At 35.0% G+C, this 16,260-nt stretch overlaps 1 protein-coding gene and 1 long non-coding RNA gene across 2 annotated transcripts; both read left to right on the top strand.

Annotated features, from left to right (window-relative positions):
• The first annotated feature begins 5,031 nt into the window (after window positions 1-5,031).
• Window positions 5,032-15,302, top strand: LOC148570225 (uncharacterized). The gene is made up of 3 exons (XR_015906953.1): window positions 5,032-5,441; window positions 6,024-9,506; window positions 14,583-15,302. It is a non-coding gene; the product is annotated as an uncharacterized LOC148570225 (long non-coding RNA).
• LOC107630241 (uncharacterized) lies at window positions 11,316-13,978 on the top strand. Its single transcript, XM_088508965.1, has 6 exons — window positions 11,316-11,354; window positions 11,654-11,767; window positions 12,806-12,916; window positions 13,239-13,298; window positions 13,629-13,766; window positions 13,865-13,978. Exons 1-6 carry the CDS (start codon window positions 11,316-11,318, stop codon window positions 13,976-13,978), a joined length of 576 nt encoding a protein of 191 aa, XP_088365091.1.
• Window positions 15,303-16,260: the final 958 nt, after the last annotated feature.

The raw sequence follows: 16,260 nt of genomic DNA on the forward strand, positions 1-16,260 counted from the left end.
CAATCGTCCTTTATCCTTATGGAGTGAAGCCCTTAAGACAGCCGCGTATATATTAAATAGAATTTCAACAAAGGCAGTTTCTAAAACGCCATTTGAGCTATGAAAAGGTTGGAAACCTAGTATACGGATTTGAGGTTGTTCTACTGAAGTTCGGATTTATAATCCACAAGAAAGAAAGTTGGACCCAAGGACGATAAGTGCCTATTTTATCGGCTATGCAGAAAAATCTAAGGGTTACAAATTTTATTGTCCCTCTCATTCAAGTAAAATAGTTGAATCTAGAAATGCAAGGTTTTTAGAGCATGATGTGGAAAGTGGGAGAAATCATCCTCTTAAAGTTGTTGAGAATGATAATGTTTGTCAAACCTCTCCATGTACAAGAGTGATTGTTCAATACAATGCCCATATAGATGGGATCAATGTAGAACAACCTATTACTGATGTTCCACATCATGAAGATAATGTTTAAATAGATCATATGGTAGAGGATCAAACTCTTCATAATGAAAATGTTGTTCAAGAACATATTACTCAAGAGCAACTTCAAGAAGAGGGAGAACCTGTTGTGCCACTACCTTTACAAGAGGTTGATGATGCAACATTAAGAAGATCAACAAGAATAATAAAGCTTGCGATTTCTAGTGACTATGTAGTGCTGAGTCTAACTATGATGTTTGTGATGAAAATGACCCAACAACGTTTTCACAAGCAATGAAAAGTCATAATTCCAATTTATGGCTAGATGCTATGAAGGATGAAATGAATTCTATGGCGGATAACCAAGTTTGGGATTTTGTAGAATTGCCTGATGGGGAAAATTCCATTGGCTGTAAATGGGTCTTTAAGACCAAGAAGAATTCATCAAGCAATATTGAGCGCTACAAGGCTCGACTTGTTGCTAAAGGATTTACTCAAAGGGAATGAGTTGACTACAGGAAATCCTTTTCTTCTGTTTCAAACAAAGACTCTTTCTGCATCATTATGGCATTGGTAACACACTTTAACATGGAATTGCATCAAATGGATGTGAAAACGGCCTTTCTTAATGGAGATTTGGAAGAAGATGTCTATATGAGACAACTCGAAGGGTTTATCTCAAGTGCTGGTAAGGAGCTAGTTTGCAAGTTTAAGAGAGCAATGTATGGTCTTAAGCAGGCTTCTCGACAATGGTATTTGAAGTTTCATAATGTGATTTATTCATTTGGGTTCATTGAGAATATTTCTTATCAATGTATATATCACAAGGTTAGTGGGAGCAAGATCATATTTCTCATCTTATATATAGATGATATTTTGCTTGCAACAAATGATTTAGGATTGTTACATGAAGTGAAACAATTTCTCTCTAGACATTTCGATATGAAAGATATGGGTGATGCATCTTATGTCATTGGCATAAAGATTCATAGAGATAAACATAAAGGAATTTTAGGTTTATCTCAAGAAGTCTATATTAATAAAGTACTTGAAAGGTTTAAAATGCAAAATTGTTCACCAAGTGTTGCACCTATTGTGAAAGGTGACAAATTCTACTTAGATCAGTGTCCCCAAAAATGAACTTGAAAAGAAACAGATGCAAAATATTCCTTATGCTTTAGCCGTTAGAAGCCTAATGTATGCTCAGGTTTGTACAAGACCTGACATTGCTTTTGCTGTTAGCATGTTAGGAAGATATCAAAGTAATCCAGGAATTATCTATTGGATAGCTACAAAAAAGGTCTTAAGGTATCTTCAAGGGACCAAGGACTTCATGCTTACATAAAGACGAACCGACAATTTGGAAATTGTTGGATACTCAGACTTGGCGGGATGTGTTGATTCTAGAAAGTCAACATCAGGATACATCTTTATGCTTGCTGATGGAGCAGTATTTTGGAAGAGTGCAAAACAATCACTTGTTGCCACTTCTACCATGGAGCAGTATATTGGCAGTTGGTCTGTTCTTTGATGGAAAGAATACGACTGTTCATCATAACCTTTATAAAATTTGGGTCCCCAATTTTGATGACATAACATCAAACAAACACACCTTGATTCCATCTGGCTTTGTGATTCAAGAATTGAAGATTTCAAATTAAATCAAAGAATTTATTGGCAATGGCTGAAGGTACGTAAATTACTAGTTTTATAAAATATCTAACAGAAGATGCAAATATCATCATTTAGAGACATATTTTGTACATATTTCATCATAAATCTGGCTTCATAAAATTCAAAGAGATTTGCAAAGAAATTGAAACTTGCATATTGATTTTGTTAGAAGATAGGAGAATATGTGAAGCAATTCATCTTCGCATAATGATGCCATATTTTTCTTTTCCCCTTTCTTACCTCTTCCTTTAAACACATCCAATAGAGTTTGATGAGAGGATATTTCGCAAGATTCTTTCTTTCGCAAGATCTAAATCATACTGTGATTCATTGATTTCTCAAAATGGCGGACATGGTAAATGGTACGGAATTTATAATCCACTAACTTACCGGCAAGTGCACCGGGTCGTACCAAGTAATACCTTACGTGAGTAAGGGTCGATCCCACGAGGATTGATGGACTAAGCAACACTAGTGTTTGATAGGCTTAGTTAGACAAACAAAAATTAGTGTTGAGATGCAATATAAGAGACATTAAACAATATCAAAAATATTAAAGAAGGACGAGTAATTAAGTTGGGAATAATATATGGAGAAGGCAGTTAAGGCTTCAGAGTTATCTATTTTCTGAATTGACTTTTCTTATTAACTATTTTAATTATGCAAGATTTAATTCATGGCAAACTATTTATGACTAGACCCTAATTCCTTAGACCTTCCTAGTCTCCTCTAAAATTCATCAACAGCCAATTCCTTGGTCAATTAATTCCAATTAGAGGGTGATGATCAAATTCTAGCTTATATGCCACAAGAATCCTAATTATCCAAAAATAAGGGAATTATATGTCACGTATTCCATTAAATACAAAAAATTAGAAATTCAGGATAATATGTTTTCTAGCTATTGTTCAAGTAAAGAGCTTTTCCAAGTTATACAAGAACTCAAATAGAACATGGGTCATACTTCCGTTCCACCCAAATTCATAAAATAAAGAACGAAAATAATTATTGAAATATAAATCAAAACATGAATTAAAATAGAAAAATAATATTATTAATCCATACAATAGACAGAGCTCCTAACCTTAACAATGGAGGATTAGTTGCTCATGGAATATGGAATATAAATTTGTATGGAATAATGTTGTGTAGTGTTCTCCTGGAACCACCCTATTGGGATCCCTTTTATAACTAATCCTAATAATTAAAAAATCAAATATCTAAAATTAAAATTAAAATAATATCTTTTCCTAAATTAATATTTGAATTTAAAATTCGAATTAATTAACAAGTCTTCAGCTGATGGGTGGGACCACTTGATTTGTCCATTCTGCAGCTTTTAATCTGTGATTTCTGGGCTAAGAACTGGGTCAAAACAGCCCAGAAATCGCCCCCAGCATTTTTCTACTTTTTCTGCATGTGGCGCATGTGACGCGTCTGCGTCGTCCACGCATTCGCGTCATTTGTGCAGATTCCAGTCCACGCGTTCGCGTCAGGCACGCGATCGCGTCATTGTGATTTCCTCCATTCCGCGCGGTCGCGTGAGCCATGCGTCCGCGTCGGTATTCGCTGGTCCTCTTCTTGGCTTCTTCTCTTTCTCTGCAGAAACTCCATCAAATTCCGCCAAATGCTACCTAAAATAAACAGTATTGTACAAAACTCAAAATAGCATCCATAGTGGCTAAAATATAATTAATTAAATTCAACAATTTAGATCCAAATTCACTAGGAAAAGATAGACAAGATGCTCACGCATCAGTAAACAGATCCTCGACTGGTGGTTTTGACAACCTAACAATGCTAATCTCCTCCATCAACTCATACGAATCTTCAATCTCAAATTTCGAAGAGCACAAGTCTGATTTAATTCCATCTTTCATGAAAGAACCAAACACATTAAAGTGGACTGCCACATTACTTGATGATTTTCTTACCAAAGCTCTGCTATCGGGTCTTTTTGTTACTAATGTTTTTAAGTTAGGATTGTTAGATTTATACCATTCTAGCTTGAGGAAGGGTGTTACATAGATTTTTTTTATCAATAGTAGATGTAGGCTTACTTGTTGTAAATTCTTTTTAGTGGGAGTACATAAAGAGTACATAGTTATAAGGTGTAATAACTCAAAAATATTTGTTGAGTTATTTGTTTTTAGTGTCATCACTTCCTTGCTAATGCTAATGTTTGGTTGATGAATGCTCTGTTTTGAACTTTTGATATGTTGTATAATGTATTGATTTTGCTGTTTTTAGTGTTTAATTTAGTGTCATCACTGCCTTGCTAATGCTCTGTTTAATTTGGTGTAATCACTTCCTTGCTAATGCTAATGCTTGGTTACTGAATGCACTTCCTTGCTAATGCTAATGCTTGGTTACTGAATGCTCTATTTTTAGTGTTTAGTTTAATGTCATCACTTCCTTGTTGAATGGTGTTGCTAATGTACTAGTGTTGCTGTTTTAGTGTTTTGATAATGTACTGGTGTTGGTGTTGCTGTTTTAGTGTTTTATAATCAGTGACGGATCCAGAAAATTTTGTCCTCAGTGGGGACAATGCATATATAATATGATAATAATTCTTATAATTATATTTTGTTATGGTAAAATATAATTAGTTTTCAAATTGTCTAACAAATAAATTTAAACACTAAAATGATAAGTTAAATAGGTTTTATATTTCCTTTCAATTGTCAATACAATCAAATATTTTTTTTATATATGTCAATACAATATACTTCACTCATAGTCTTTTACAATTTCTATGATTCACAACTTGTTAGCTGATATAGGTGCCAGCTCAGCTTAGATATTAATAAAGAAGTTAGTTAGAGACTAGTTAAGTTACTAGAGTTAAAATTCTAATAGGACTAACCGTGGTTGACTTAGTGGTTTAGCAAAATATTACTAATTGTATATAAACTACACTGTAGCTTCATTACAAGTTTTGTGACTCTCCATTATCTTCAGCAAGAAATCTTTCACTTTGTGAACTTCTTCTCTCTGCCACTCTTCTCTCACAACATTGATCCTCTTTGCAACCTCCTCTCTGCTTTACTCTTTATCATGGTGCGGTGAGCGTGGAGGTTGCGAAAGTGACGAGAATCCGAGTTAGCAAGAGAAGAAAGAGATTGTTGTTGAAGCTTCCCGATTCGGCCCAACTATGGTGAATGAGGAAAGTTTGGAGAATCCAAGTTCGAACATGGAAGACGTATTCTCTTCGAGCGATATTCAGAATCTTGCAAGACTTCTAAATCAATTTTCCAATTTTCAAAGTTTCCAGAACAGATCTGATCGTTCATCCTCAAGCAATGCGAACGTGATGTTGGATCCAAGCAGCCCTTATTATCTACATCCAGGTGAGAATCCTGGAATCTCAATTGTGAATGTGACTCTTAATGCTTCGAATTATCATTCTTGGGCTAGAGCAATGAGACTTGCACTCAAGTCGAAGAATAAATTGTCGTTTATTGACGGATCTCTCCCCAAACCTGAAGAATCAGACATGAATTTTCTTGCTTGGGAAAAATGTAATACATATGTGATAGCTTGGCTAAACTTGTCATTAAGTAGTGAAATCTCTCAAAGTGTGATTTGGAATGAGAATGCATGCGATATGTGGAATGACTTAGAGCATAGGTACCACCAAGGAGATATTTTTAGGGTTGCTGAATTAGAAGAAGAAATGTATGCTGCTAGGCAAGGGGACCTTTCTGTGACTGCCTATTTTACAAAATTAAGAACTATTTGGGAGGAATTAGAAACCTTTCAACCGATTCCGAAGTGTCTATGTGGTCCAGAATGCATTTGTGGTCTAGGAATAGTAAGAAAATACAGGAAAGTGAGGCAATTGGTGAGATTGTTGAGAGGTCTTAATGATGAATATAGCAATGTCAGATCTCAATTGATGCTTATGAAGCCTTTACCTGATGTCAACACAGCATTTTCACTCTTAACCCAACAAGAGAGGCAGTTACACTCGCCTAAGATCAATGATGCAAGAACCCTAATGAGTTCCTCGGATTTGATTGAGAGTGAACGAGGAAAATAACAATACTCAAATGCAAATAGCTTCAGAGGAGGTAGAGGTCATTTTGGAAGAGGTAGATCTGGTAGAGGAGGAAGAGGACCTCCTAAACTCTGCTCGTATTGTCATAAAACTGGACACTTAGTGGACAGCTGCTACAAGAAGTATGGACCTCCTCCGCACATGAGGCAGATGCAGAGGACAATAAACTGTACAACCACCTTATCTGGAAAGGACAGTGAAGAATCCAGTGAGGCACTGCAAACTTCAACTCAGAAAGGAGACAGTAAGACATCACATCTTCTTTTATCTCAAGAGTAAAAAGACACACTGCTTGCACTTCTCCAACAAGACAATACTCTACAGCCTAATCAAATCACCAACCCAAATCCCTCACTACAACCAGGTATTCCAACATACACTTTAACAATGAGCTCTCAAATTTCACATATTTTGTTCACTAAAACTTTTTCACCACATACTTGGGTCATTGACAGTGGTGCAACCGATCATGTGTCATTCTCTTTAGCTAATTTTTACAGTTACCAACATATCAAACCTATTCTTGTTAAACTGCCAAATGGACATCAAACAATTACTAATATTGCTGGGACAGTAATATTTTCAAATAAGTTGTATCTTACAGGAGTGTTGTACATTCCATGCTTTACTTTCAATTTGTTATCAGTTTCTAAAGCTGCCAAACAATTGAAATATCATTTTTCAATTTCTGACACTACTTGTGAGGTACAGGACAGGAGTACTTGGAAGATGATTGGGCATGCTAATGAGAATGGAGGCTTATACACATTGACTATTCCTGCATTAATACCACAGTCATCAAATAGCACTGCATTAACACCATCTCATCCCAAGCACACAAGCACAGTTGCTGGACACATCACTCACACTACTAGCGGCTCATCCACATTACATATAGCTGATAGTGTAAAAGACATTACAACTTTATGGCATTTCAGACTTGGACATATTCCTATAGATAGAATGCATGTAATAAAGAGGAGTTAGCCTCTCAGAATATACAGAAAATATGAAACCATGTGATTTTTGCCACTTTGCCAAGCAAAAGAAACTGCCTTTTGTAAACAGTACTACAAAATCTAATAAAATTTTTGATTTAGTGAACCTTGATGTTTGGGGCCCAATAGCCACTCTTTCAACTGTTGGACATAAATATTTTCTAACTGTCGTTGATGACAAGAGCAAGTTCACTTGGCTCTATTTTATGAAACTCAAGTCTGAAGTCCAAACCTTGATAAAACAATTTGTGGCCTATGTGAAAACCCAATTTAACACAACAGTAAAGTATTTTAGAACAGATAACGGGACTGAATTCAACTTGCACGAATTTTTCAATGATAATGGCATCATACATCAAAAATCATGTGTGGAAACACCCCAACAAAATGGGGTGGTTGAGAGAAAGCATCAGCACCTCTTGGGCATGGCTAGAGCTTTATTATTTCACTCTTCAATTCCAAAATGCTTCTGGACATATGCAGTTGGGCACGCTGCCCATCTCATAAATAGAATACCCAGCTCAAATCTAATGAACAAATTCCCTTATGAGATTTTATTTGAAAAATCTCCAAGTATAATGGAATTGAAGGTCTTCGGGTGTCTAGCCTATGCCACTACACTAACCACTTATAGAAAGAAATTTGACAAAAGAGGAAGAAAATGTGTCTTCTTAGGCTATAAGCATAACACAAAAGGTTTTGTTTTGCATGACTTATATACACGGGAATTGTTTATATCTAGGCATGTTCAATTCTATGAGAATGTATTTCCCTTTCATATTAATGCTACTCCTGATTGTTGTCAAGCATTGAACTCATCTAATGACAATGACACAAATAAGAAAAATTTTAATATGCATCAATATGATGATTCTTTGAATTGTGAACTGTATCATGCATCCAAGCATCATGGTGATCCCTTACACATCACACCATCTCATGGGCATCTCGAGGAAGTCATCCCTGACCCTCCGAATTTGCATAATACCCCTGCATCATTTAATGATAGCAATGCATCCCTTGATCATCAAAACACTGCATCATCATCTTCCATGACTCAACATCTGGCTCCTAAGAAATCATCTAGAATTAAGAAACCCCCTGCATACTTACAGGATTACCAATGCTCCATCATTCCAGCTACATTAGCATTTTCATCTGCCAATAAGTATCCTTTTTCAAAATATGTTTCTTACAATAGGCTGTCCTCGAAATTTAAAAATTTCTCACTAGCCATAGCAGCCATCTCAGAACCCAAAACCTTTGATGAAGCTGTGAAACTGAATTGTTAGCAAAATGCAATCAATGACGAGCTTCGAGCTCTTGAGAATAATAGAACATGGACTATTACTACCCTACCTCCTGGGAAGAATGTTATTGGTTCAAAATGGGTCTTTAAGGTGAAGTTTAATGCCGATGGAACTGTAGAAAGACACAAAGCAAGATTAGTTGCAAAGGGGTTCACCCAAACAGCCGGTTTTGACTATTTCGACACATTTAGTCCTGTGGTACGCATGACTACTCTGAGAGTTCTATTGTCCATTGCTGTCCTAAAGAGATGATTTCTACAACAATTGGACGTTAATACTGCTTTTCTCCATGGGGATCTACTTGAAGAGGTCTACATGAAGGTTCCTCAGGGTTTGCAAGCACCTCCTGGTTCGGTTTGTAAACTGAACAAGTCGCTATATGGTTTGAAGCAAGCGAGCCGGCAGTGGAACACCAAGCTTGTTTCAGTCCTTGCAGAATCTGGATACACACAATCAAATTCTGACTATTCATTGTTCACCAAGTGAACAACTTCAGGTTTTACTGCGATTCTAGCCTATGTAGACGATCTCGTGTTGGCAGGGGATGATGCTAAAGAAATTGAGAGCATCAAATCTGTTCTGGATACCAGATTCAGCATCAAGGATTTAGGAAAGCTCAAATATTTCCTAGGCATGGAGGTTGCTTATAACAAACATGGACTTGCCTTATATCAAAAGAAGTACACTACGAATCTCTTGGAGGAATTTGGGTTACTAGAGGCAAAACCAGCTTCGACGCCGATGGACTATTCCATTCACCTTTCTAAGACTTCAGGGGAATCCCTATCTGAACCTACTTTGTATAGAAAACTCATTGGTAAGTTGCAATACCTTACCAATACAAGACTCGACATAGCCTTTGCGGTTGGAAAATTAAGTCAATATTTGAAGTCTCCCACCAATGAACACTACAAAGCAGCTCTGCGAATTTTGAGATACTTAAAAAATGCTCTTTCTACTGGTCTATTCTTCCTTATTGCTACAGATTTTAAACTCTCAGGTTTTGCAGACGCTGATTGGGTAACATGCCCCGACACCCGACGGTCAGTTTCTGCACTACAAGATTTTTACTTGATTATAGGAGTTTTTTAGTGGAAGTTTTAGAAAACCTCCATAATATATTTTATTTATGGCAAAATATAAAACTCCCATTGATTAAAGTTAGATTAAACTTTTTAAGCCCAATTTTCTAAACCAATATCCAATCCCTAACCTACTCTGAGTAAACCCAAACAAATTTAACTCCAACCAAAAACTTGTCCAAAAAAATTCAAAAAGGGAGAAGATTGAGAATGAACCCTAGATCTACTAGCCGCCACGGTATTCATCTCTTCGCCATTGTCACTCAGTCATCAAGCTCGCCGTAGCATCTGAGATCAGAGGGAGAGTAACCGGCGATGCCTGCGACGCCATCCTTGCCGAGGTCCAAGAGCAGTTTCCATCCTCAACTCCACTTTCTCATGGAAGGAGTTAGATCGAGCCGCCGCCAAGCGCGCCACTCACGCGCTCGCCGATCTTACCAAAAACGGTAAATCCTTCGTTCCTCTTCCTCGATCTCCTAGCGTGTTGCTCCCTTCGTTTCGATTTTTGGCAAATTCGGTCGTGCATGTCTCTAGGTGTAAATCCTTCAGTGGTTGTGTCTTGCAGAGGAAGTGGTGAACGTGATTCTCGAATGAGGAGCTATTCCGGCTTTGGTTCAGCAATCAGCACCTCCAAGCTCCTCCCGTGACGGAAGAAGACCTCGTTCAGAAGCTGTTGCTGTTTGAGCATGAGGTTGAGAAAGTGAGTGCTTTTGCACTTGGACTTCTTGCCGCTGTAGTTGCTGCGTTGAAAGCTTCTGAATCGAGCCATTGTTTCAGTCTGTTTTCTTTTCTTCTTCAGTTTTCATTTGTTTTCGTGTGGAGTGATTCTTGTGGTTAAAGTTCTCTGACTCCAGTTAGTTACTAGATAAAAGCAAAGCATTTAATTTACTGAACTATTTATCTATGTATCTTCCATTTTGGTTCCTTACTCTCCAAATCAGATTTGACAGAAGCTGGTAACTGGAGTTAAATTTTGGAGCTGAACACTTTCTTTTCTTTTTGTTTTTACATCTATATATTTTCAGAAATCAGGTTAGAATACATATTCAAGAAATGTTCACATCAGAACAAAGTTAAATATTCACAATTTTTACAGTGATAATTATAATATTTAAGTATTTTTTAATAATTTGAATGGTATGAACATTACAACTAAGCTGTACTTGTTTATGCTTTCTTTGTAGGTTCAACATGAAAACATGTCCATAGATATTATAGAAGTGATCTGCAGGTGGAAAAGAATCTAAAGGATTCCAGAGAGAAGCAACAATTCTCCAGTCTTCAATAACTTCTATGTGTGTGGTGGAAACTGCAGGTGGAGTTGCGAGTCCCGATGCTTCTGGATCACTTTAATGTGACTTATATAGGTGAATTTGATGCTCCAGAATTTTGGTACTTTAGTTACAATTTCAATTTCAAATGAATATATGTCTCAATTTATATGTTAATGCAAAAGGCTTGCACATTTTCTAGGTCCGCTATTTGCACATTTCTGGAACAATTTCTGCTTATGAGAGCTTGACTCTTCGAGGTTATGATGTTGTTGTTGTTGTTTTGGAAGATCACGGCCTTCTAAAAGAGGGTCGAATAATGTCTTATATGCGGAACAAGTAAGCTTGATCATACTAGTTGCTATATTTGCTTTCTGCTTGTGGCATTACATAAAGAGAAATCTTCATACTCTTGAAGGATAAGCTATGTTCCTTATTTTTGTCTTGATTTTTCTTCTGTTTTTCAGTATGATCTCTACTTATATACTGTTGTTCACTTCTTCATGCAGGCTTCCTATTCTAGTGCTACCCCCTGTTCCAAAAGATTTGTTTTGAGTGGAATATTTGGTTTCATCCTCAAAACTTTTTTGATTAATTGCCATTTGTCTTTTATTTTGTTATTACTATATTTATCTATTTAGTTATTTTTAATAATGCTTCTTAAATCTATGAATTTTTATTTTGCAATACTACGGGGAATATCTTAGGAGACCAAACTATCTTGAACTTGCTGCACTTAGTGTTTATGTGTAGTCTACTGAATATAACTCTCTTTTATGTGTAGTCTCCATTGCTTTTACCAATCTTTTTGCTTTTGGTGTATTGTCGTGGTTTTCTTTCTAGGCCTTATTGGAGGTGTTACTTTCCAAATACTCAAGCAATAATCTATGTTGTTGATTCAAGTGATACCGATAGGCTTGTGAAAGCTAAGGAAGAGTTCCATGCTATTCTGGAGGTATGTTGTTCCTCATTTGCATTTTGCATCAATGCTGATCATATTCATTTATAATGAGCAATGCTCTATTAATCAAAGCATCAATACCAATTACAGCCTGATGACCACATCCTTCTAATATCTTTGTTACATAATCTTTCTCCCGTCTTTTAAAGAAACAAACAATATCTAGAAAAATATCCTTTTCCATAGAATCTAAACCATCATAGCTTATTTTCAATACATCAATAATGTCAGAATGTGAAGACTTCTTTATCTTTTCAATAGAACTATGCGAAACCGCAATAGGCCTACCATTAAGATAGGAACCCAATACTTTAAGTGCTAATAGAAGACTACCACTATACTTGATCACTTCTTCGGACAAATCCAAAAATCCTTCTGCAGGTTTGGGTTGTTTAAATGCTTTCAGACAAAAGAGATTAAAGGCTTCACTATCCACTAACCCTTCAACTTTCCAAGTTTCATGCGGTTCCTTTAGCACCTTTTAGTAAAGTTAAAACTTTGATGAGAAGCTATCTACTAGTTCCAATTGCTTGGAAGATAATTACAATATTGTATAGATATATAATAGTATATCTTATTTATGCCAGGTCGCCTAATGATACGATTAATTAATTTAAATTTTTAAACTATTAGCTTTGTGGTTGTTTAGAAGTTAGAACCTTATTATCTGATCCATGATACGAATGTTGCCAATTATACATTTTAAACTTAACTTCCACTCATATTGTATAATTGATTATATATATGCCAATAAGAAAACTTAATTAATCTTATCTCTCAAATTTCACAATGAATATTAAGTATACTGCCAATCACGTAAAAGAAAAAATTGTCTGCTAATATATACTTTAATTTAATTATAAATATATAGAGGTTTAATTTAGGTTGTATATAGTAAGCCTTATGCATTCAAGGTACATTAGGAGCACAAAATTTCATTGATTCTATGGAATTTGGAAGATATCGATTGAACTCTCATCGATTTGAAATTTGGGAACATTTTAAGGAAGTTAATTTTATCTCTGTTTGCAGGCTGACTCTGAAGTTCACATACACTGGAAAGGTGCTACTGAGATTGTCCTAGCCTACTGTACACGGTACATTGATGCAAATGACCAGTTGGTAGACATGGATGAGGAAAAGGTTTGAAGATACACAGAAGATAGTCTTGTTTTGTTAGCTATTGTTGGTCTGAAGGCAAGTATTTCCTCTGAATACACGTCTATCATTGTCATTGATGTTTATATAAAATTTATTGTGTTTTGCACACTCATTCCTAGCTGCCAATTTCACCTGTTTGCTTAATTGTAATTGTCAATGTCAACCAATATCTTGTAAGTGGGTTCTGTGCATTTGCATTTAACACGGAAATCATTAATAAACTCTAATTTATGATAGCATTTGACTCTAAGATATGCTTCTGCTGGTTAAATATCTGATTCTTAATCTCATATTTGACATGCAGGATCGTTGTCGACCTGGAGTCAAAGATTCAGTGGAGCTTTGCCAAAAATATGGGGTTAAGGTACTTATTTTCAATCATCCTCGATAGAATTGTTAAATTACCATGTCCATTGTAAAGGTTGGACCTATTTCTTTTCAATTTGAGAGATCTAGTTTGTTCTTAAATTATCTTAATAAATGATGCATCATTTATGGATAGTATTTACATCTTAAAAGATAATTTATTTCTGGCATTACTAGATGGGTATTTAGGTAGTTATTCAATATGCCAACCAATGAAAGGTTTGTATATAATTGAACTGCACCGTTTTGGATTGCTTTTGTATAGTGTTTTGCAAGCTAAAAATTTTGAGCATAACTCTTGTATCTTTCAAAATCTATGCGGTTGTAGGTTGTGAGACGGGGACGTTCTGTGTATGCAAATATTCAAAAATTTATCCAGTTTCAGCTTACAGTAAATGTAGCAGCTCTTGTTATAAATGTTGTTGCTGCTGTTTCCTCTGGTGATCTCCCACTGAATGCAGTGCAGGTCTGTTGTCTCCCTGTGTTTTGCTCTCTGGCTTTGCCCCTCAATTTATGTTTCAGCTGATATCCCTTTTGTCTGCATATTCATTGCTCTTTTTACAGATTTTGTGGGTGAATCTTACCATGGATACTTTGGGAGAACTAGCATTGGCAACTGAACCACCAACTGACCATCTTATGGATTGGGCCCGAAGGTCGGAACTTCAGTTTCTCTAATTGTGCCTTTTTTTTCTTTGGATCATGACATTTTCTTGCTATGTTTTTCTGGTGTTACAGCACCTGAAGAATATTGATATATTAGAATATTGAAATATTGAAGTTCTTTCTTTTTTATTTTTTAAAGAAAAATAGTAATAGTTATGTAGCAATACCATATGCAATTATATTTGGAACTATTGATATTGAGAATTTTTTTTATATATAGAGTTATGTTTTATATTGAGGAATTGTGTTATAAAAAATTTAGTTTTTAAATTTTGATATTAAAAAATAAATTTTTAATTTGAGAATATATAAATGAGATAAGATTAATGATTGATTTGAAATTAAAAATAAATAAATAATTACAAGATTTGTGGAGGTTTTAAACCGTCACAAAAGTGATTTAAAATTGCCACAAAAGTCCAATACAAAACCCCCCACTGAAAGTACACAAAAACCCCACTGAATAGATTGTGGAGGTTTTTAAAAACTCCCACAAAAGACCTCGTGGCACCTCAAATTTTGGGAGTTTTAGAAATCTCCACAAACCATTTGGTAGGGTTATAAACCTCCATAAATAAGAGAAAAAACTGCCACAAATAAAGAAAAAACCTTGTAGTGCTGGATACTGTTTCTTTTTGGGCACAACATTGATTTCATGGAAGAGTAGTAAGCAACTCTTCATCTGAAGCCGAATACCGAGCCTTAGCAAATGCAACATGTGAAGGCCTCTGGTTACTTCGACTACTGCAAGTGTTTGGAGTTAATCATGAAGAACCTCTCACCCTCTATAGTGATAGCCAATCTGCCTTGGCCATGGCAGTCAACCCTGTTCTGCACGAGCGTACGAAACACATAGAAGCGGACTGCCATATAGTTCGTGACAAAGCTCATGAGGGTATCATCAAACTGCTTCCTGTGACCTCTAGCAATCAAATAGCTGATCTATTAACTAAAACACTAGCTCCGAGGCTCTTCAATTCATGCTGTTCCAAACTAGGATTGTTGGACATTCACTGTCCTAACACTCCTAGTTTGAGGGGGATGTTAGCTGATATAGGTGCCAGCTCAGCTTATATATTTATAATAAAGAAGTTAGTTAGAGACTAGTTAAATTACTAGAGTTAGAATTCTAATAGGACTAACCGTGGTTGACTTAGTGGTTTAGCAAAATATTACTAATTGTATATAAACTACACTGTTGCTTCATTACAAGTTTTGTGACTCTCCATTATCTTCAGCAAAAAATCTTTCACTTTGTGAACTTCTTCTCTCTGCCACTCTTCTCTCACAACATTGATCTTCTTTGCAACCTCCTCTCTGCTTCACTCTTTATCACAACTGTAATTTCAACAAACTTAACAAATATTTGTGTTATTACACCTTATATATTATGTACTCTTTATGTACTCCACTAAAAAAAATTACAACAACTAAACTTACATCTATTATTGATAAAAAAATAATATAAATAATATTATTAAAGATATAATCATTCATGTGTCTCCTCCTCCTATCAACTTAAACTCTTAGAAAAAGTAATTTTAATATTTCATAACACTCATAAAAATTAAAATTTATTTTTTAACAATGTATAATTTTTTAGTACTATCATAAGTTTTTAATTTTTTTTAAAAAAATAAAAATATAAATAAACTCACACCCAGAACTTTAGTAGCATAAGAATTTCAATGAATGAATTTAATGTGAAAAATTATTCTACTCTATATAATCAATTTGTATATTTTATTTTTTTTCCAATGTATGATCTGAGCACTTTATGATTATATTTATAGGATATTATCAGGCAGAACGATAAGTCGAGATTCATATCCTTTAATAATAATGATAACATAAAAAAAATAGATTAGAATACACAACATTAGTGGTAATCAACTAATAAAAATAATAATAAAAGATAAGAAAAGAACAAAAGAGTTGACATTTGATTTGTAGCGAAATTGATTATCAATTTCTATCTATTTTTCTTCTACTTTCTATTTTTGATAATTAACAACCTAAACTTGGTGGTAAGTATCCTTTATCTCTCAATATTCGACAAAAACAAACAAAATTTGTTTTGGATTAGTATAATGGATAAAGCATTTGATCAATTTACTAAATTTACTATAAAATATACAATTTTTTTTTGTCATTTTAAGATTTACAAGAAAGCAAAAAGAAAATAGACTAGATGTGTTGTGTAAATACAGAAAATGGATATGTACAAGTTGGTAAATGGGTTGGTTGCACTTAATTTAACCCAAAAATCTTAACACATAGACAACTCAACATAG

Source organism: Arachis ipaensis, chromosome B3, assembly GCF_059453495.1.
Source record: "Arachis ipaensis isolate K30076 ecotype BB chromosome B3, ASM5945349v1, whole genome shotgun sequence".
NCBI classification, from domain to species: Eukaryota; Viridiplantae; Streptophyta; class Magnoliopsida; order Fabales; family Fabaceae; genus Arachis; species Arachis ipaensis.

Coding starts and splice junctions, on each gene's coding strand:
- LOC107630241 (XM_088508965.1), top strand. CDS start 11,316: ATGCAGGCTTCCTATTCTAGTGCTACCCCCTGTTCCAAA. Junction 11,768..12,805: donor AGTTCCATGCTATTCTGGAG/GTATGTTGTTCC, acceptor CTCTGTTTGCAG/GCTGACTCTGAAGTTCACAT. Junction 13,767..13,864: donor TCCCACTGAATGCAGTGCAG/GTCTGTTGTCTC, acceptor CTCTTTTTACAG/ATTTTGTGGGTGAATCTTAC.